The sequence below is a fragment of the Trachemys scripta genome, chromosome 11 (assembly GCF_013100865.1).
Source record: "Trachemys scripta elegans isolate TJP31775 chromosome 11, CAS_Tse_1.0, whole genome shotgun sequence".
NCBI classification, from domain to species: domain Eukaryota; kingdom Metazoa; phylum Chordata; order Testudines; family Emydidae; genus Trachemys; species Trachemys scripta.
In genome coordinates this window covers 3,708,211-3,729,191 of record NC_048308.1, presented here as the reverse complement: position 1 = coordinate 3,729,191, position 20,981 = coordinate 3,708,211, and the positions used below count along the sequence as shown (strand labels likewise).

Genomic DNA, 20,981 nt, shown 5'->3' with positions numbered 1-20,981 from the left:
CCCTTTAACATTTATTCTAAACTAAATAATGCTAGAGTTTATTCTCTCAGCCCAGTGTATAAATCCAGCAGACAATATTTAAACTGAAGCAGTTAAACAAAAGCAGTCCTTAAACAATGTGTGTGGTGGTGTGACTTTGAAAAGAAATAAACTGAAGTTTCTAAGAAAGCATTACGATCAAGAGGAAAAAATTACTTCAGTGTTCTTTAATTTGCCAATGCCCCATTAGCAACAAATTCTTGAATCATGATGCTTATAAGTGATTCATTTTCAAACTCTTTGGCTGCTGGCATCTACTTCAGCCTCTGTGTAGCTTTAAAATGCCAATTTTCTATATTGATTAGAAAATTAATAACTCAATATTTATTTGTATTTATTCCAGTAACTGCCCAACACATGAAGATGCCATTAATATGAAAGGTCTCTCTTCCACCTCCCTCCAGTATGTTCAAAGCTTTAAGATACTAGAAGAAAGTGCCAATGTAAGCAACAATTTGAAATGAGAACAGGAGCTCGTACATTCTTTATAAATATTTTACTATATGAAACAGACAAATCAGACAGAGTCTTTATCAAAAACAAATCAAGCTTTTTTAATGAAAAGAAATTATGAAAATGTTTTAATCAGTATTTCTAGAATGCCTCTTCCCTCTTATACTGTGAAATATTAGCTTGGAATTGACACCATGTAACAAAATTATTAGAATACACCAATCATCGGTCTAGACTGGTGGTGATGTGACAGCGCAAAATGCAGGCCCCAGGAGGAATTCAAATTTGGATCCAGAAATTGGCCCCTTGATCATAGGTCAACAGATGTTGGGAATGGAATGGAGGCAGCATGCTTAACCCAGTAGGTGAAGAGGTTTTGTGCCTCTGCTAAGCAATTACTTCTGGATGACACTCAGATATGCGTAGATTGGCTCTGGAAGGTTAGTCCAGTCCTTGTCAGACAAATGGAGGATCAGTGCAGATCTGGGGTCACTGGAGGTGATGTTGGGAAAGAAAATAAAGGGGCAAAATGGGAAGTCTTAGAAAAAACCTTCCCAAACAAAGAAAACAAAAACCAGCAACCCAACACACAAGACAGGAAAACCTTGCAAAAAGAATTCTAAAGACTGCCTGCAGATCTTATGGTACATAAAAATGCCTAAAGCAGCTCAAAGTTCTTCAAGAAAATTCATTGGGCCACTGTGCAAACTTAAAATTCTAACAAGATCAGATTTTTGATCTGTAAGTCCATTTTACATAGTATATCGATGGAAAGGATAAATGTTGCCAAATCCTCACAAACAGAACCAAAACACCCAAGTTAGAACAGTGAGTGTCTGTATCTACAAAGCTCAGAAGTATTATTCAGCAGACAATCAAAAGTAAGAATAACAGAATATAATTTTGCTTTTAGCCCATGTTAACCTGTTTTTGATAGTCGGATGGGTGAAGACCAAAAAATGAATCCCAATTTGAAAATTAGCCTCACAATACGTTTTCTTGAATTTAATAACTATGTAACATGTCAGAAGGTTTATGAACATCATTAAATAAACTACCTCTGCACAATCTCACATTTTAGTATCAATATTCTGATACTTTTATAGCTAACTATACACATTTTTATATAGTTACTTTGACTATAGAATACATAGGTTTGAGCTCTTTTGCAAAATGGTTTAGCTCAAATAGTTCCAAGGTACAGGGTTCTCTCAAATAAGGATATTTTTATAAATGTAAAATTGGTGCCATAATGATCAGAAGCCACATACAAGAGATATTTTCCACTAGCTGTCAAAGATCATGTAACTTTAAAGTATACACTTTTTAGACTGGCCACTAGATAGTCAATTAATCTAAAACCAATCAACCTTGTAGCAGTCACATATCCATCCTACAGAGGGCAGGCAGTACATTACAATGAGTTTTTCCAGTTCTTACTTTTAAAAAGAGACTATCAGGATAAAAATTATATGTGTTTGGTTTTGTTGCCATTTTTAAAAACATTTCTGTTACAAGGAATATTTTAGGTCACAGGAAATGGAAATATGTAAACTAATGTATTTCCATCATTTTTCTTGTTTATTTGCTATTTGCATGTTACTCAAATGGAACACTGAAACAATCTAATTTCACTTTCTGCTTTTCGTGTGGTAACATAACAACAACACTGTTTGGGGTTCACAACTCTGCAACATGGTGTTTAAATATGTTTTTTAAAGGTTTTTTTTTTTTTTTTTTTTACAAATGCTTTTAAATTTTACAGACACATTTACATAAGAACAGACGTACTAGGTCAGACCAATTGTTCATCTAGCTCAGTCTCCTGTCTTCCGACTGTGGCCAATACGAAATGCTTCAAAGGCAATGAACAGAATAGGGCAATTATTATTTCTATTCACTTTATGTTTTATAAAACAACATTTTTAAAAACAGATCCTAATTGTTGAGTCTAAACAAACCGGCAGCATCTTCCACATATTTTTACAATATCTTTATGTTTCAAACGATTGTATTAATTTTATTTTGATGCATGTCAGGTAAATGCTTTTTAAAACTAACTAAAGAGGGAGAATTAAAAAAAAAAAAAAGGCATTGAAGACAACAAACTGTCAATCACCATATCTATATACAGGTTTGGGAACAGTATATATCACCACACAGACACACAGGAATGATCGTCTTTCATGACTAAGCAATCTAACAAAAGCATAAGACAATATGCTATGTCTAAACTTGATATTGTTGTTTCGGTGCATCTATTGCTATCATCCAAAACTTACTCCAGGGAAAAGGTAACTCCCAGTGCAAAAAGGAAGTATTTAAGTTTATATTTCCATACAGTTCCATGTGAACTTGTGGAATTATCTTCTATGAACGGGATAACATCTCTTGCATATTTCTAGAAGTAGGTCAGCATCTAAGACTTAATCATTTTGAAGAATGCCCACAAGCCAATGGACAAGAGAACGATCATATTTCAATCAGATGCAAGTCAATTTCCAAGAAGAGTACGCTAAAATTTCCTAAACATTTGCATCTCACTTCCTGTCAGCAAATTTCACATTGATGGAGTCTCCAGGAGTCAAAAGTCCATGGGTTTTGGCCTTGACTGGTTTAGTTTTGGGAGAAATTTTGATCTCAAAATTTTGAAGCAGCTGAAAAGAGACATATGTTGATATTAGAAAGCTTATAAATCGACAAATACAAATTTATAATTCTAGAAACAGAAAAGCAGTAATACTCCTTAGAGTTCATCACTACCACTAACTTTGCTGTCAGTTCCAGTGAACCTGCTTAACAAGATTACTCTGTAGGGAAAATGAAACTTGGCTCCAGGATGGAGAACATTGTTGACAACTATGCTCCTCTGGCACAATGGAACTTTCTACAATAAGTGAAAAGCTTGTCTGTGCAAGAGACAGAGCTTTTTCGGAGGCTGGCCTAAAACTGTGGAAAGAACTCCCACAGGAATTAAGGACTATCCACCTTCTTCTCTGAGTGCAAGGCACATATATCTGACCTTGCCTCACAAACAAATATATAGCATGTGTATATAATTAAAAATATTCCAAAACAAAATACTCCACTGCACACACTTCTCCCCCTGGGCAGAGGATGGAACAATAGAACATGACAGATGTTGGTCACATTTCTTAATGCAAGTGCTCGGATAATAAAGCGATGAGCATGACACAAGAATCTAGATAGAACAGAATAACAATAACAGGCTGCCATTCAATCAAGGTGAATCTGCTGATATTAGACCATTGCATTGATGCCGATGATACATCCACTAAAGTAGCATGAGAAAAAGCACATGGGAGAGGCAGCAACATTTTTGAAGTGCTACAGAGCATTACACAAATGACTGGAGCACATCCGAGTAGATCAGTTGTGACTGTGAAGTCATGGTAAAAAAAAAAAAAAAAAAAAAAAAAAGATTTCAAACCCTTGTGTTTTAATTGCTCAATCTGATCCAAATCTTTTGGGGGATTCTCGGAGATGGATACATAAAGTAGGAATTGATGGGAAAGCCTTCTCTACCTCAGGAGACAATACAAAATTATCTATATAAAATAGCAAAAAGAATTCATGCAGAAGCCTGAAAAAGAAGATACAGGGATCAGAGAAAACACAGAGAAAGTGGATGTTTGGTTTGAATGTTGGTTAGTATGGTCTGCCTCAGTCTCAGGATTACAAACCTACTTCACTTTCTGGTAAATGCTCCGCTGTTCTCAATCAACAATGTTTTAATCAAAATGCTATAACTGAGTAAAGAACCATCCTGCCATATGCCAAGAGAGCCCTTCATTTAAAGGTTGCAATTGACTTATGAAAATCCTTCTATACTAAAGTAATTTATTTCCTTAGTAATCTTACATTGGATGTATTTTGCTTGTACTACAACTGGGATTTACAATGTTTATTTCTGCAATGTAGCTTTTTATTGACACGCTTAATTCTAAGCACATGTGTATTCTTAATGAAAAAGAATGCAGGATTGGGGCCTGGTCAGCATTCTTTAAACAAAGCTTTTCTTAAATAAAAAGATGTCCAGAGGCAGTTTGCATATTAAAGAGCTGATACTAATATATTTTTATCTCTTTATAACACTGTCACAGATTCCTCACCTGAATCAGTGCAAGGTGAATTTCCAGTTCTGCAATTCTTTTTCCTATACAACTGCGAATGCCATAACCAAATGGGATGGAACCAAAGTTATCCACTCTGTCCATATTGTCTTTCCTCAGCCAGCGCTCAGGTCGGAAATCATTTGCCATTGGGAAATTCTCTTCCTCATACGATGTAGCATAATGACAGAGTGCTAACTGGGTCTGAGAAAACAAATGACATTTTATTTGTAATTAATTCTGATACATGTAGCAGTAATAATGATAATTGAGTTATAGTTTCTGTAACATGAAATATGATGGGTAAAAAGATGATGTAAAGAGCAGGTATCTCAAAATTAGATCTCCTTCTCATTGGCTCAAATTAGATCATCTTCAAAAACTTTTAGGTTCAGTAAAAGATTCCTCATGAGTTTGTATAAACAGAAAATACACCCTTTTATATACTGTTTTTCTCCTATATGTATTGCCTAACACAATCAAAAGAAAAGAGGAAGAAATGGTTACTCACCTTGTGCAGTAAATGAGGTTCTTTGAGAGGTGCGTCCCTATGGGTGCTCCACTGTAGGTGTGGCAGCACCCCCTGCACCTGGGATCGGAGATCTTCACCAGCAGTGCCCGTCAGACTGCACGTGCGCACCTCCCCTCTCTCGCACTGTGTGCGGGACGTATATATAGTGCTGTGCGGTCTGACCACCCCCAGTTCATTCTCTGCCGCAGAGCTTCTATTTTCGTCTCTGAAGCAGAGGGGAGGAGGGCGGGTAGTGGAGCACCCATAGGGACACACATCTCGAAGAATCTCAGTTACTGCACAGGGTGAGTAACCTTTTCTTCTTTGAGTGATGTCCCTATGGGTGCTCCACTGTAGGTGACTATAAAGCAGTGACCCTAGTTGGAAGGCTGGGGCGTCGGAGCAACATGTACTGTCGAGGATAGGACAGCATGTCCAAGGAGAGTATCCGCTGCAGCATCATGCATAATAGCGTAGTGCCAGGCAAAAGTGTCTGTTGATGCCCATCTGGCAACCTTACAAATGTCATTAATGGGGACATTATTAAGAAAGGCAAACGAGGTAGATAATGATTGTGTGGAATGTGTTCTGATTGAGGTAGGAGGTTGTCCATCATGGAGTTCATAAGATAAATGCATACACTGTGAGATCCATTTAGAGAGGCATTGTTTTGATATACACCTTAACCCTGATATAACGCGACCCGATATAACACAAATTCGGATATAACGCGGTAAAGCAGTGCTCCGGGGGGTGGGGAGGGGATGGGGAAAAGGGGCTGCGCACTCCGGTGGATCAAAGCGAGTTCGATATAACGCGGTTTCACCTATAACGCGGTAAGATTTTTTGACTCCCGAGGACAGCGTTATATGGAGGTAAAGGTGTATCAGTGCCTCTGGATCTTTTGGTGGTGGAGAGGAATAATCATGGTGATTTCCAGAAGGGTTTAGTCCTGTCCAAGTAGAAGGCTCATGCGTGCCTCACGTCTAGGCTTGTAGAGCTGCCTCCTGTTGATTACTGTGAGGCTTTGGGAAGAAGCAAGGGAGGTGTATTGTTAGATTGAAATGATAAGATGTTGGGACCTTAGGTAAGAATCTTGGGTGTGGGCGTAGTTTAATTTTGTCTTTACACAACACTGTATATGGTGGATATACCATGAGGGCTGTGAATTCGCCTACCTGCTTAGCAGAAATGATGGTGAAAAGAAAGGTCATTTTCATTGATAGGTGTATGTAAGAACGGGTTGCCATTGGTTCAAACAGGCACCTAGTCGGAGAACGTAGGACTAGGCAAGGGCCCAGGCCACGGTCAAGTCTTGTATATGGCGATAGAGATTTTGAATACCCCTCAACAAGCGCTTCATGAGCAGCTGTGTGAAGGCAGAGTGGCCATCAATGGGGGAGTGAAAAGTAGTGATTGCCGCCAAGTGTAGCCTAATAGAGCTATTGACCAATCCTGGCTGTTTAAGGTGTAGCATGTAGTCAAGACTAAGTGGCAATGGAGAGTGTGCTGCGTCCACCTGATGTGAGGTGCATCAGCAGTGAAATCTAGTCCATTTTTGAATGTGTCTGGTTGTGTCACGCCTGCTATTCAAAAGTATTTGTTTGATTTTGTCTGAGCAGGTTATTTCTGGACCCCAGAACCACAGAGGAGCCAGGCTTTGAGGTGGAGCATCTGTGGATTGGGATGGAGAATGCATCCTGTGTCCTGTGAGAGGAGCCACAGTTTTAGGTAGAGAGAGATCCGTCAGCATACCATCATGCATAGAAGGTAAATATACCAGACCTGTTGTGGCCATGTTGGAGTTATTAGTATGACATGAGCTTGGTACTCCTGTATTTTGCAAAGTACTTGGAATAGGAGAAAAGGAGGGAAGGCATAAAGGAGTGGTGTGTCCCAGGTTACAAGGAATGTGTGTCCCAGCAATCCGCGCCCCAGTCCTGCTCTGGAACAGAATTGAGGGCAGCGGGCATTGTGTTGAGTGCCCAAGAGATCTATCCTGGGATGGCCCCATTGGCTGAATATGGGGTGAAGTGCTCACATATCCAGCTCCCCTCCCACTCCTGATCGTGCAAGAACATCCTGCTCAATGTGTCTGCGGTTGTGTTCTGGTGTTCTGGGAGGTATGCGGCTGAAATGGAGATGTTATTCTGGATATACCAGTTCCACAATTTGATTGCTTCCGAGCATAAAGAGTGGGACCTCACTCCACCCTGCCTGTTGATGTAATACATGCAGGTGAGATTGTCCATCATCACTCTTATGGTATGATATTTGAGAAGAGGTAGGAAATGTCAGCAGGCATTGAAAACTGCTCGTAGCTCTAGGAGAATGATGTCTAAAGTAGATTTGGTGGACAACCATCTGCCCTGCACTGTGTATTCGTGTAGATGCACTCTCCAACTGATTAGGGAGGCATTGGTGTTTAGTATCATAGTCAGTGATGGTTGTAGGAAAGGAACTCCAACAAAGACATTGCTGGGCTGTGTCCACCACAGCGGTGAGTCCTTGACTCGCCTCAACATGGATAAAAGTTTGTGAATAATGTGTTTGTGGGGGAGGTATACGATACAGAGCCATGCTTGAAGACATTGCATGTGCAGTCTTGCGTGCCTGACCACAAACATGGTCACTGCCATGTGGCCTAGAAATTGGAGGCACATTCATGCAGAGATCTGGGGGCAGATCCGTGCGGCGGATACCAGATCTGTTATAGCCGAGAATCTGTGAGGTGGTAGGAAGGTTCTGGCATGTATGGCATCCAACTGTGTACTGATGAATTCCAACTGTTGTACTAGCATTAGAATGGACTTTTCTAGGTTAACGACGAGGCCTAGCTTTGTGAACAGGTCCATTGTTATATGGACAGCTTAGAGTGTTGATTTCAGAAAGGGCCTTGAGGAGACAGTCGTCCAAGTATGGAAAAATGATGAGTTCTTGTTTTCTTAGGAAGGCCACGACTACTACGAGGACCTTGCCATAGAACCTTCGCAGGTTCGAGAAGCGCTTCATTAATCAGTAGTCTGCTCTCTGAGGAAGAGGATGTGTGGAGAATGTCCAGCAGTTTATACTGCTGGTCTTTGACTTCCTCCAATGGTATCTGGAGGGAATACACCATCCTATGGAATAGATCTTGAAAGTGCCTGAAGTCGTCAGCAGATGTAGGGGGTAGAGGCATAATCGCCTTGTCAGGTGAGAAGGATGAAAAATTTAAAGTTGGGGGAGCCTCCTCTTCCTGCTCTTCCTCCTGTTCTTCCTTCTCATTTGGTACTGGTGGTGTTTCAACTTCCTGAGGGCGAGAGACTGATGGAGAAGGGAGAGGTGTAGGTCTCCGACTTTGCTCTCTGGGAGGTTCCTGAATTGTGCCCTGTAGCCCAAGGGTCCCAATATGGCCAGTTTGGTGGGAGTGGTACATATGGCTGCATCCACAGTGGTCCCTGCCAGGATTGGGGGCCAGAGTGAGGATAAGCCAGTGCAAATTGTCAAGTCGTCAAGGGAACAATAGAGTCCTCCTCCTCTTCCCGGGGGAAGGGAGGTGCTGTCCTCAGCGAAGAGAGGAAGGAATGTTGTGAATCCGGAGAGGAAGGCAAAAGTGGGGGGAGATCCTATCAAAGAAGTGGAGACTCCGGAGTGTCAGATATCAGCAGGTCTTTAGAGTATCTGAAGTCTTGTGGAGGGGAAAGGAGCATCATTGGTGCCTTTGTAATACACGTTGCTGATGAGAGGGTGAATGTCCCTGAAATTTCAGAAGATGGCTCCAGAGACTTAGCCGATGACTTGGCCAGTGCCGAAGACTTGCCTAGTGCCAAAGTTTTCAGTGTCAATGATTTGATTGGTGTTGGTTACTTGGCCGGTGCCAACGATTTTAATGGTGCCGAGGACTTACTCGGTGCCAACAGTTTCATCGGGCTGCCTCACTCCTCAGAGCTGGGAAATGGCATCGAGGTCTGAAGGTCTGGCCGGAAAGGGTATTTAAACTGTTTCTTTGAGCCTGTACCAGAGGTACTCAGACAAGCCCTGGAGCTACGTCTCTTGTCAAATGAGGTTGAGGCCACCAACCTAGCCAGGGACAGTGTTCTGGCAGGATGTGCCTCAGAGTGTGAGGAGGAGGAAGCCCGTTGCTTGTCATCTGCACGATCACAGGATGACTTTCTCTTCACAGGGCATGGAGAATGGGGGTCAGCAGATGACCTGGCAGAGTGTGAGGACCTCTCTGGGGAAGAGTCCGGGCCCGGGCCCGATGCTGGATGTAGCGATCTCTCCATGAGGAGAAGTTTCAATCTAATGTCCCTGTCCTTTCTGGCTCTGGGTTTCAGGCGAGGCAGTGTCTCCAGACAGCAGATATGCTGCAGGTGGCTGTCCATTATTGAGAAGGCAGCCCCACATGAAACGCACTCTTAAACTTTTCAGAGTAGTAGCCGTGTTAGTCTGTATCCGCAAAAAGAACAGGAGTACTTGTGGCAGCTTAGAGACTAACAAATTTATTTGGGAGAGACGGGCATAAGGGTGAAGGGAAAAGGCTTCCTGGTCGGGAAAGGTGGGGGAAGTGAGAAAAACAGAAACCTAAACTATGAGAAGAACTGTAAAGATAAAGTTAAAACAAAAACATATATATTTTCTTTAGCTAGAAGGAGAAAGAAGAGGAGGAAAATACTAACTACACTATTAGGCAAGGCAATCTCTATGAGGGAATAGGAGAAGTGCGCTCTGCTAGTTGAGTCTGTCCCAGACCAAAGGTGGTAGTGAAGGAAGTGGGGGCAGTCAGACTGCACAGTGCTACATATACGTCCTGTGCACAGCGCAAAAGAGGGGAGTTGCACATGTGCAGTCCGATGGGCACTGCTGGTGAAGATCTCCATTCCCAGCCATAGGGGGTGCTGCTGCACCTACATTGGAACACCCACAGGGACATCACTTGAAGAACTGCATTTATAAAAAAAGAAATTGGAGACTAGATTTTGTTCTCAACTACTTTGGTGTAAATCCTGCATATCTTCACTGACTTCAACAGATTAACTCTTAATTCACACCAGTGTAACAGTGGAATTTGGCCTCAGGAGGTGACACAACAGGAGATAGCATGGCAAAGAACATACATCACAACTTATAATATAAAAAGACCAATGAACAGAAGCCACATGTGTACATCTAAGAGCAGAATTTAGCCATAAGGGATGACACAACAGGCAGTTGCATCACTCCTTCAGAAACATTCTGATCTATTTTGCGAACATATATCAGAATTAAACCAGTGGTTTCAAACACACAACTCATGAGCCAAACCCACTCCCGGTGCAATGTATTTTTGTGGCCCACATGCCACACTCAGATTCTGCAAAATCTAAGCTTTCATTTTTTTTTTAATTAAATTTTTAACCTCATGACTTTGAAAATAACTTGAACCAGGTGTAAATCAGTGCAATTCTGAAGTCTGCAGACATTGTGAAACAATAACTTCGAGGGATGTAGATTCCCCAGCTCCCTCGTTAACCTCATGGGTTGTCTATTAAAGTCTATTTATGACATTGTAAAGGTCAGCATTAATTATTTAACAGATGATTATTTTAGAGCAGATGGGATGGGGAAGGCACAGGTACAGAACTGGGAATTGTGTCAGGAAGAGAAATGCAAGATGGAGACAGGAGGAGACAGACACAAAGGCTCATATCCACAAAGGGGGATGGACCATCGGTCTCCCACCTGCCAGGCCGGTGCTCAGCACACCAGGCTATAAAATTATTCTCACTCTCTCTTTGGCACGCTGACAAACTATTGATTTAAAGCGCAACAGCTTGAACAAGAGGGATTGAGGGAGCCCCACATCAAAATAACCCATCACTCAGTGGTTAGAGCACTGTCTGAGAGCGGGGGAGAACCCTTCCCACCTCCTTTCTCCCTATCAGGTAAAGGGGGGAATTGAAACTGTATCTCCCACATCCCAAGTGAGTGCTCTAACCACTGGGTTATAAGGTTGGCACCACTCTTTCCTCCTCTTCCTCCAGATGTTTGTGTGGAGTGAGACAGATGCCTAATTCATTCTCACAATAAATGACGAGGCCTGACTGCAGCAGAGCGGTTCCTGTTTGTGGATCACTAGTAAAGATAGGTGCCTCCCTGCAGCCCAGATTTAGGTGCCTATCTCCATGAAATGGACGAACTTAGGACATACCACTCTTGTCAGAATTTCCCATTGGCTAGCTTAGGCAGCTTCATTGTATAGGGAGCCTAGGTGCCTAACTCAGATGTGGATCTCATTGTTCCAGTGATTTTCCAGGTAACTCCTAAGTTCCTTTGTGGATTCAGGCCAAGACAGTGGAAAAGGAGAGAAATAGAAATGAGAATGTAGAAGAAAGGAAAACAGAGATCGGAAATAGTGGCAGTACTAAAGGTGATCATGTTATCAAGAGAGATGCTGAATGCAATAATAGATAAATAATAAAGAATGTTAAGAACGCAAGGGTCTGATTCTTTACACTAAGGCCCTTTTACTTTGCTCTGACAACATAAAAGGATTTTAAAGTGGGAGCAAATTACATTTACATCCATTTAAAAGGCCACTTAACTCTTCCACAGCAGTGTCAGGGAGCCTTAACGTAAATGAGAATCAGGCCTTCTAAGTTTAGTTACTTTGTAAAGGCATATTCTACCCTTCATCTTGCGTAAGTCTCCAAATGGTATCAGTGAGAGTTCCACTGTGAACTGAGGTTAGTTTGTAGTCCTAATTTTATACCTTGGCTAGGATCATAATTAAAACAGAAATTCATCTCTCCTGACAGAATGAGATTGATACCCCAAATTACACTAATTTACAAAAATAATAAAATGTTCTCTAGTTTTGAAACCTAATCATAACATCCTAATACAAATTTATCAGCAGCCCTCTTTGTTTCTAGGGTACTGAAGAGTAAAGCCAAAACGGAAAGGTTCATCAGAGGGTGAGAACCAGTCCTTCTAATAAGGAAAACACTCACATTTACATCAGGATTCAGGTAAAAAACATCGTCAATGATTAAATTATCTTTTTCCACATAAATGAACACTATTATAAGTTCCTCTTTCCTGCACTCCCATCTTTGATGATATCCTGCAAAGTCACACCAGTGTAATTCTGTCTTAATGGACGACTTTCTATACATAAAGACATACATCTGTCAGGATTGGTCTAGGTATATTTATCCTGCCCCAGCATGATAGGGATATCCCTATAGGAGATAGGGTTAGAGATAGAAGATGACCTCTTGAAGTCCTCTCCAGCCCAACATTTCTATGATTCTATGAAGAAAATCTGTTCCTCTCCCTCCATAAGACCATCACACAACTCACCCCTTTAGGTATCAAGTATCCTCCAACAACCAAGTCTTCTTGTGTCACTCTACCATTTCCTGGCAATACTGGGAATAACCTACAGACAAATGTTAAGGAGGGATTCAGCATCTCTAATTTATAAAATTTACAAAGGTTTACAAAGGATCCAGTTTAGCTACCACATTAACATACACTCAGAGCGAAAAGAATTGTAGCAAGTATGGATTCTGTTGGGGACCAAAAGAGTGTGGGGCACCATGGTCTATTAGTCTCTATAAGACTAGTTGCTAGTATCTCTGTAGTTCTAATTTTGGCTCTGCCAGAGAAATAATGAGACACAAGATGGGTGAGGTAATATCTTTTATTGGACTAAAGTATCTTTTCCGGATGTGAAGAAGAGTTCTGCGTAAGCTCTAAAGCTTTTCTTTTTCACCAACGGAAGCTGGTCCAATAAAAGGTATCACCTCACCCATCTTGTCTCGCTAATATTCTGGGACTAACACAGTTACAACAACATTGCAAACAAAAGTGAAATAATGGGTATCCTTAACATGATAAATTAATCTCGCTGCCTGAGTTTCTCCATCTGTGAAATAGGGATAATGATACTTCTGTCATTTTACTTCCATGAGCACAGGGACTGCTCCTGGCTAGCAGAGCTAGCCACCCCTAAAAGGGAGAAGTAGGTTATGCGTCCATGGCCTCAAGAATTGTTGCAGTGGGCACACTCTCCCAGTACTCTCCGAGGTACAACTTCTCCAGAACTCCTGCTGAGGTAGTGTGGTTTCACAGTCCCTCACAGTGACCAGTGCTCTAATGGCACAGTCAAGCTCTTAATGATCTATCTTACAGGAACACTGTGAGCATTAATTAGTTAATATTTATACAGCACTTAGAAAACATAAATCATTATATAGGTGCTATGTATGATATTAAATTGCTCAGAATGCACTTGGTATACTGGTGATACAATGAATAAAAATAATAGCAGCCACCACCACCAACTGAATACATATTTTAGCTTGGACACAAGAATCACTATAACCAGAAAGAAACTGGCAGATAACTGCAAGTTGATAATTAAAAGTTTCACTTACCTCAGGGTTTCTTTGAGCAGGCCTCTAATCATTGGCAATTTGGGAACATCATCTGAAGTGGGAACTTGATCTTTTCCCAGATTATTGACTATCTCTTCATACACAGATTGCTGAACTTCAGGATACTTTGCCAACAAGTATGTTGCCCAGGACAAAGTGAAAGAAGTCTAAGAAAGAAACCGCCAACATTATCAGGAAAAAGAAAAAAATAATGAAAGTAGCTACAAATGTTTAATTCAATGCCAGGAAAAACAAGCAGTTTTCAACTAAGGATTCACTATGTACACACACCGTTATAAAACAAAAGGACTATGAGTAACAGGGCATGAATCAGTCTACATCATCCTCTATCTCAGCCCTTTTCCACCTGGAAAAACACCAGAACTATCCCTCCTCCATATTTCTACCAGTGAAAGATCAAAAAGCGACAGGAAAAGTAAACTACAAAATGATATATGTAACACAAAAGCTATAAACATGAATGGATGAAATTAATAGCTAGTTCTCAGTTACTGCTGTGCTTTTCCTCCCAACAAAAATATTCTGCAGGAGACAGAATGATAGAATGCTACGCAGAGCATTTCCACCCGCTGTAAGCATATTGCATTCTCCTCACAGAATCCTACTAATGAGAACATTGCCATTATCATTTCTAGGATTATATCTCATCATTTAGTAAGTGATGCTGTAACACAATATGCATTTTCCAGCAGTTGAAAACTACTGTAGCACTAATATGACATAATTCTACCTCCTATGGAAAGTTTTCCTCTCAACGCTTAAGGGGAGTGTGTGTATAAATCAGAGTTTAAAACAAACCAGCATAATTCACCTTTTTACTCTCTTCATGAGAGCGGTTTCCTTTAAAATGGCATATTCAAAGAAAACAAATCAAACATGAATGATACTAATGATCATGAAAGACTGTACAGAATGAGGCATTTAAAGAGACACTGGCAGATTAAAAATCATAAATCCCGAGTGTGGCTTGCCCTGCATAACCACACAAAGGCAGGAATAGGACACAAGAACAGGAGCCATTGCCCCATCCTTCTCCACACCAGCTAAATGACTGAAGTTGGTGCAGGTGCATGTGTGTGTGGGAGACCACCCGTTACCACATCCAAAAAGAAGATACAGAAGCCTCTTCTGAACCTCCTTCGCTCAGAACTCCTCTTCACAGACAGAATACCTCCCAGACTGATTGATTCAGTGTCCCTTGGCAAGCAAGGCAGTTTCCTTTTTTATAATACCTTAGATTACTAAAAGAGAAAGAAGATTTAATCTCTAATTTATTTTTTTTACCATTCATGTGGTTTGAGTTTGCATTTTTCTCTGCTTGTATAATGAAAACAGATTATTCAGTTTCATTTTTGTATAGTTAGTTACCAATCAGTTTTACTTTCAGGTTCTCATGCACTAGCACAATGTTGGAATTTTTGGGTTGCCAACAATATATTGGTAAAAACAAATGGATGGAAATATTTCTGTTGGTATAACTTTACCAAATTGGAATCAGAGAGCAAATTTGACATGACAGTGACCTTTTCAGTTTGTGTTTATTTGCAAAAATAGGACACAATGCTGAAAATTTTTAATTTTTTTTTTTTAATAATGGAGATATCCCATCTCCTAGAACTGGAAGGGACCTTGAAAGGTCATTGAGTCCAGCCCCCTGCCTTCACTAGCAGGACCAAGTACTGATTTTGCCCCAGATCCCTAAGTGGCCCCCTTAAGGATTGAACTCACAATCCTGGGTTTAGCAGGCCAATGCTCAAACCACTGAGCTATCCCTCCCCCCTAAAATCCTGTCCCCAAATGTGTCTACTCTGCAATGTAAGCCCAGGGTTAGTAGAACTTGAGTTAGCAGACCACAGGTTTGTTTACCTAGGGCTTGAGCATCTACACTCATTTGTAACCCCAAGTTAGGAATTGTTGAAACCTGGATCCCAACCTGGGGCTCCAGTGTCTACACTGCATTATGTAAGCCCAAAACCAACCACCCATATCCCTGACTTCCTTGAGCCCTCCCAAAATGTGTACATTCTAGCCCTTTTTTTCATAGTTCAGTGTGGGAACACTTGACTGGCCACCAAAAGACTGTCCAGTGGACAAAGAAAGTTGGCTGGTCGGATTGTGTAATACTTTTTGCGGATTCCCTGCGCTTAAGTTCAGGGGGGCTGCAGCCACACTGCAAAGCAACAGGGCTTGAACCATCGGACCCAGCTTGACTCAGGTTCAGACCCTCCGCCCCAGGGGTGCCCCTGGGTCATAGCCCTGGGTTAGTGCGATTTGTGTGTAGATGGAAGGGAGATTAGGCTTCAGCCAGAATTCAAACCTGGGCTTACATTTCAGGGTAGAAATACCCCAAGAATCCTCCTTTTAGCCTTTCATCCCATCCCCGGGGCGGGGAGGGATAGCTCAGTGGTTTGAGCATTAGCCTGCTAAACCCAGGGTTGTGAGTTCAATCCTTGAGGAGGCCACTTAGGGATCTGGGGCAAAATCAGTACTTGGTCCTGCTAGTGAAGGCAGGGGGCTGGACTTGATGACCTTTCAAGGTCCCTTCCAGTCCTAGGAGATAGGATATCTCCATTATTATTTATATAACATCCTTCACTACAGCTCAGTTCTGGGCTGCTCCTCTCTGAAGAGGCTGACAGCTGTGCCAAACTACACACAGGAGTTATTGTAATATAAACAGTGTCTCCTCTCAGGTTCCCAGCTCCTTCACATCCTCTTCAAAACTGGCTCTGTGCTACAACAGCCAAAATGCTTGGAAGCCAAATAACAGCTTTACAAATTTATTCTAAATCTTTAATAATCCTTGTGAGTTCTTTCAGTTTCCATCATGTAACAAAACCTGAAATGACAGCAGTGGAGAAACAGGGCTCCCTCCATTTCTGTCATGTACCAGAAGGGGAAAGCCAGAAGCACAGGTTTCTCATAAAGTAATCATTGTCAGTTGAGAAAGCTGTATAAATGCAAACACAGAGTCTGTTGTCGTGAACTAGTACACTGCCCTTTCGGTTTAATGAAAACTCTCTCAGCCTAAAAGTGGAAAATTAGGGCTTTGAAGGGCTGGAAAACTAATGAGATGAATAAATTGTGTTTTATTTAAATAAACAACAATAAAAAGCTCACCAAGCTCATAAGCCTCTGGAAAACTTAATCAGTGAAGTAATTCTCAATACAGAAATTACATATGCTTTTTGTTCGGAGGCTAATAACGTTTCTTTTTTCCCAACCATCCTGAATCCCTCCAGACCGCTCTCACACCAGAAAAAGCTGAATCCAATTAGCAATAAATGAGCTGGATTTTTATTTCAAGCTTACTGGCAAACAAGCGTGTATGGGGTTGTATATCTTCATCAAACCCTTCTAGGCTTGATCCCAAAAGCTTGCTTTATTACAGTCTCCAGCACATGGCTCATTTATATCTCTGTGGATGAACCCAATCCTAGAATGCAATTCTCAGCTGTGCTGAGCCCACGCTGTGGGGCAGGGAAGGCATCGTTGGCTCTAAAACCACCTTTATGCCACCCCAGTCTCTAATCCACAGGGATGTTCTAACATGGACTGTCAAGAATGGTTTCTTAGGCATTATGTGCATCATACTCTAGCCTCGCCTCCCCCCCGCCCCGGCTCCATCCTGCCTTAGAATGCCCCCACCACACCCCATCATGTCCCCTTTACCAGGAGGGATGGCAGAAAGATGGCACAGAGGTCAAGCTTCCTCCATGCTAGTGACTTCACATCATCCCCTTACAGTTGGTCTATGGTCCCCTTGTTATCAGGCTAGTGGCGCAAAGGGACTTTAACAGATGCCACGTATCTTATCTATAATGTCTCTCAATGATTAATTGTACATATACCAAAATCCATTAGCAAGTTCTAAATATACCTATTTTTTTAAATAGAGAACCTCAATAGAGTTGCCTATTTCTGTTTTTCTGAAGGGCCATTACATATTTATTCCATCGCCAAACTAGAAAAGGGAATTTAAGAAAAACTAACAAATACATATATTTCTATTAGACTGTGAAGTAGCGTCCCACAGGAAATGGTGGAAGCCCCATCACTTACAAAGTTCAAAATCAAATTGCACTGTAGAGAGTACATTTTGGCTTCAGTGGATGGACTATATGAACTAGTATGTATTTTCCATTACTACTATGATTCATACATACAATTTATGATGCACAAAAACGCTTACATATCACTGGCACTAGGTTGCAAATGGAGTGGATTTATACAGCAATAAAATTGTCCAAACAGAAAATGATATAATAATAAGCTTACTGTGTCCACTCCTGCCAGAAGCATTTCAGTCATATTGGCATAGATCTCTTCCACCGTAAGCTCTTTACTCAATAGGAGATAGGTGAGTAGCCCACCTTTTACTTCTTCTCCTTGGTCCAATTGGGACTGAATATCCTTTATCTTGTTGTCAACGTGGATTTGACCTTTTAAATTACAAAAAAAAAAATTAAAAAATTCCCCTAATCATTGTTCAGCCCTTCTTTTCTTCCATCCCTTCTTTCCGATTTATACTTCGATGATTACAAACATGGCACCTCAGGTGTAGAGATGGGTGATGCTAAAGAAGAGGTCATACCGCAATGCTTAAACCACCCCACAGATTGGTCAGATGCTGACCTCGTAGAAAAAAGAACCATAATTGGCATATTCTTGTACGAAGACCGCACATACATACATACATACATACATACATACATACACACACACACACACACACACACACAAAAACAGGTGATCTTGGTAAAGCACAGAATCTCCACCTATATTTTAATTCCTTTTTCACAGCAGGCACTACTGCAAAAAAGAAACAATGTGAAAAAGAAAGCTGAAAACAAAGAGATTGGATTCTGTTGTTGTTCAGTTGCTGTTAATATTAATCAGAGGTCTGCAGGGGAAGGGGCTGTTTGTTTTTGGAGGTGCTTGTTCCACAAGGGGAAATGATAGAAACCCCATCAAATGAATTCTTTAAAGCAATCAAAAATGTATTATAGGGAATAATTTTATATGCGTAGGGTATGGACTTGATTTCCTGATAGATCTTGCTTATCTTTAATTTTAGTCCTGAGGAAATTCTGCAGGAAACACCCCTTCACAGAATGCCTATGCTTCGCATGGGTGGGGGGATGACCATGGGTGCAGTTGGGGGGAAGTTCCCCCCACCCAAACAGAGGCGAGGCATGGAGGAAGCACACAGGGTTACCTGCCACTGCCCCCTGCCCCTCATTTCTGCAACCGCAGAGCTGCCCAGCTGAAGGAGGCTGCGTATGGGTTCCACTGACTCTGCAGCTGAATGCCGCCTCTTGGATCCTAATGCCAGTCATGCTCCCCTTCTGTGTGCTGGGAGCCTTCCTGTTTTCTGTGCAACAGTGAGTGACCATGGTGCGACTGGGTGAAGGGGGGCTGAGGGGAAGAGGCAGTGGGAAAGGAAGAGGGGGTGGAATAGGGTGGCGGAATGGAATGTGGGAGTGAGGAGAGGGGGATGGGGCAATCGGGGAGGGGGGTGAGATGGGGAAGAAAGGGGATGAGGAATCGCAGGGGGAAGCAGGAACCCGGCGTGTGGCGTCCCCTTGGCTGCATCTGGGACTTCCCTGTTAAGCAGGCCCATGGAACCCTCACCCTGACAAGCCCTAACCCCCTACACCTAGACTCCTCTGCTGAGCCCCTCACACCCAGACTCCCACCCCACTGAGCCCCAACCAGCTGCACCTGGATCCCCACCCTCCCACCAACTGGACCCTCCCACTGAGCCCCCCACACTCAGACCCCCTCTGCCAAGCCCCATCTCCCCATACCTGGACCACCCCCCTGCCCGCCTCCACAGAGCCCCCTACAGTCAGAATTTTAAAATCATATTAAAATAATTTTTGGGGGGTCCATAATTTTTAATTTTTTGGCGCATAATTCGCTCAGGAGTAATTACTATAGGTCAATACAGCTCCAGCCATATGACAGATTTAGATAGTTAATAATCTGAAAGAACCTCAAATCTTCTCTCAAAAAGTATACATTTGGGGGAATTTAGAAAAAGAAGATTCTGCTACAATATGAATGAAATAATATGCAGACGCATGCAGTTTCTAGCACTATTTCTGCAGGGTAAAAATATTAGAGGGTTTTTGATACCCCCAAATTTTAAATGAGAAATATGAAAACAGAACTCCACTTCCTCAGAGTGATTATAGGCCACTGAAATGCTTGTAAATAGAATGTTTCAAACCACATGCCATACTTTCCCTTACTTTTCTTCCCTCATCTTTTTTAAGTAGTAGGTATGTTTTAAGAAATACTGAGTGCATTTCATGCAGAGTTCATGAGCTGATTCCTCATTTTGTTCACAATCAGTTGAAGAGATGATGGTTTTGTCACAGAGCTTCTGTTCCAAAACTCCACTAAACTCAATGGGAAAAAAACTTCCGTTAAATTGAATAGGTTTTGAAAAAGTGCTTAACAGATGATTCTGACTTCAAGTGAGGAACAAGCAACAGAACAGATGAAAATAAATAATGAACCGGTAATGAAAAATAAGGGACTAACTAGACCATATTGGCAAAATTGTTTCCAAATGGAATATTTTTCAAACTTTTACGTAAGAACATAAGAAGGCCATAAGAAGAGTGTGGTGACAATACCAGCCCGGCATATCTCAGTAAATGAGACCTGCCGTTGCTTCTGTGGTGCTATCTACAGAGCCATCCCATGCGGTTGCCGCCCAGTCTACATCCCCTCTCTTGACGAGGAGAGCACTGCCTTGCTCGAGCAGTATGAGGCATCTGGTGACCCAGATGTCACTGGCCCTCTGATCGAATCATTGGACACTGCTCGCTGAGCCAGATGGAAGGAGACAACCGAGAGGATGAGCTTTACCCGCTCCAGCCACAAGTGTTGGAGTTTGCTCTGATGCCTTGGAGCAGCGCAGCAGCCACCTGCACTCTGCCGATTCTCAATGACACCCAACCAAGTAGCTGGACACCTACTTAAAGTGGCTAGAGCACCTTTGGAGAAACAGGTGCGAAGACAAGTGAGGAACAAATGATGTATGTTTAAATATGTACACCAGATCAGAAGCTGCCCAGAATCATTCACTGTAACAGAGCTGGAACAGACACTGGGTAGCATCAAGTGTGGAACAGCTGCAGGCTATGATAACATATCTCTGGAATTCCTGAAAAACCTTGGCCCCCGTGCTCGGCTTTGGCTTGTGAAATGCAACAGGTGAATAAGACAGACAAACAAGGTGGATGGGTAATTGGGGTAATAAAACAAATAAGCTTTAGCAAAAAAGCAAATGTCAGAATATCTTTAACCTCTGGATGATAAGCATGATTTCCCAGAAACATAGAAGATAGAGATGGAAAAGATCTGTTGGGCTGCACAGTCCATCACTTGGCCAATAAAGGATTGTTT

General features: G+C 41.8%; 1 protein-coding gene across 1 annotated transcript in view; it reads right to left on the bottom strand.

The window, feature by feature from the left end:
- Window positions 1–520: 520 nt before the first annotated feature.
- LOC117885095 (cytochrome P450 27C1) overlaps window positions 521–20,981 on the bottom strand; it is a 36,567-nt gene continuing 16,106 nt past the window's right edge. Inside the window, exons 5-9 of the mRNA XM_034786244.1 lie at window positions 17,838–18,001; window positions 13,539–13,705; window positions 12,460–12,538; window positions 4,626–4,829; window positions 521–3,149 (exon numbers count right to left, since the gene is read on the bottom strand). Coding sequence (XP_034642135.1) covers window positions 3,033–3,149; window positions 4,626–4,829; window positions 12,460–12,538; window positions 13,539–13,705; window positions 17,838–18,001 — 731 coding nt within the window. The 3' untranslated portion in view covers window positions 521–3,032. The remainder of the gene's footprint in view (window positions 3,150–4,625; window positions 4,830–12,459; window positions 12,539–13,538; window positions 13,706–17,837; window positions 18,002–20,981) is intronic.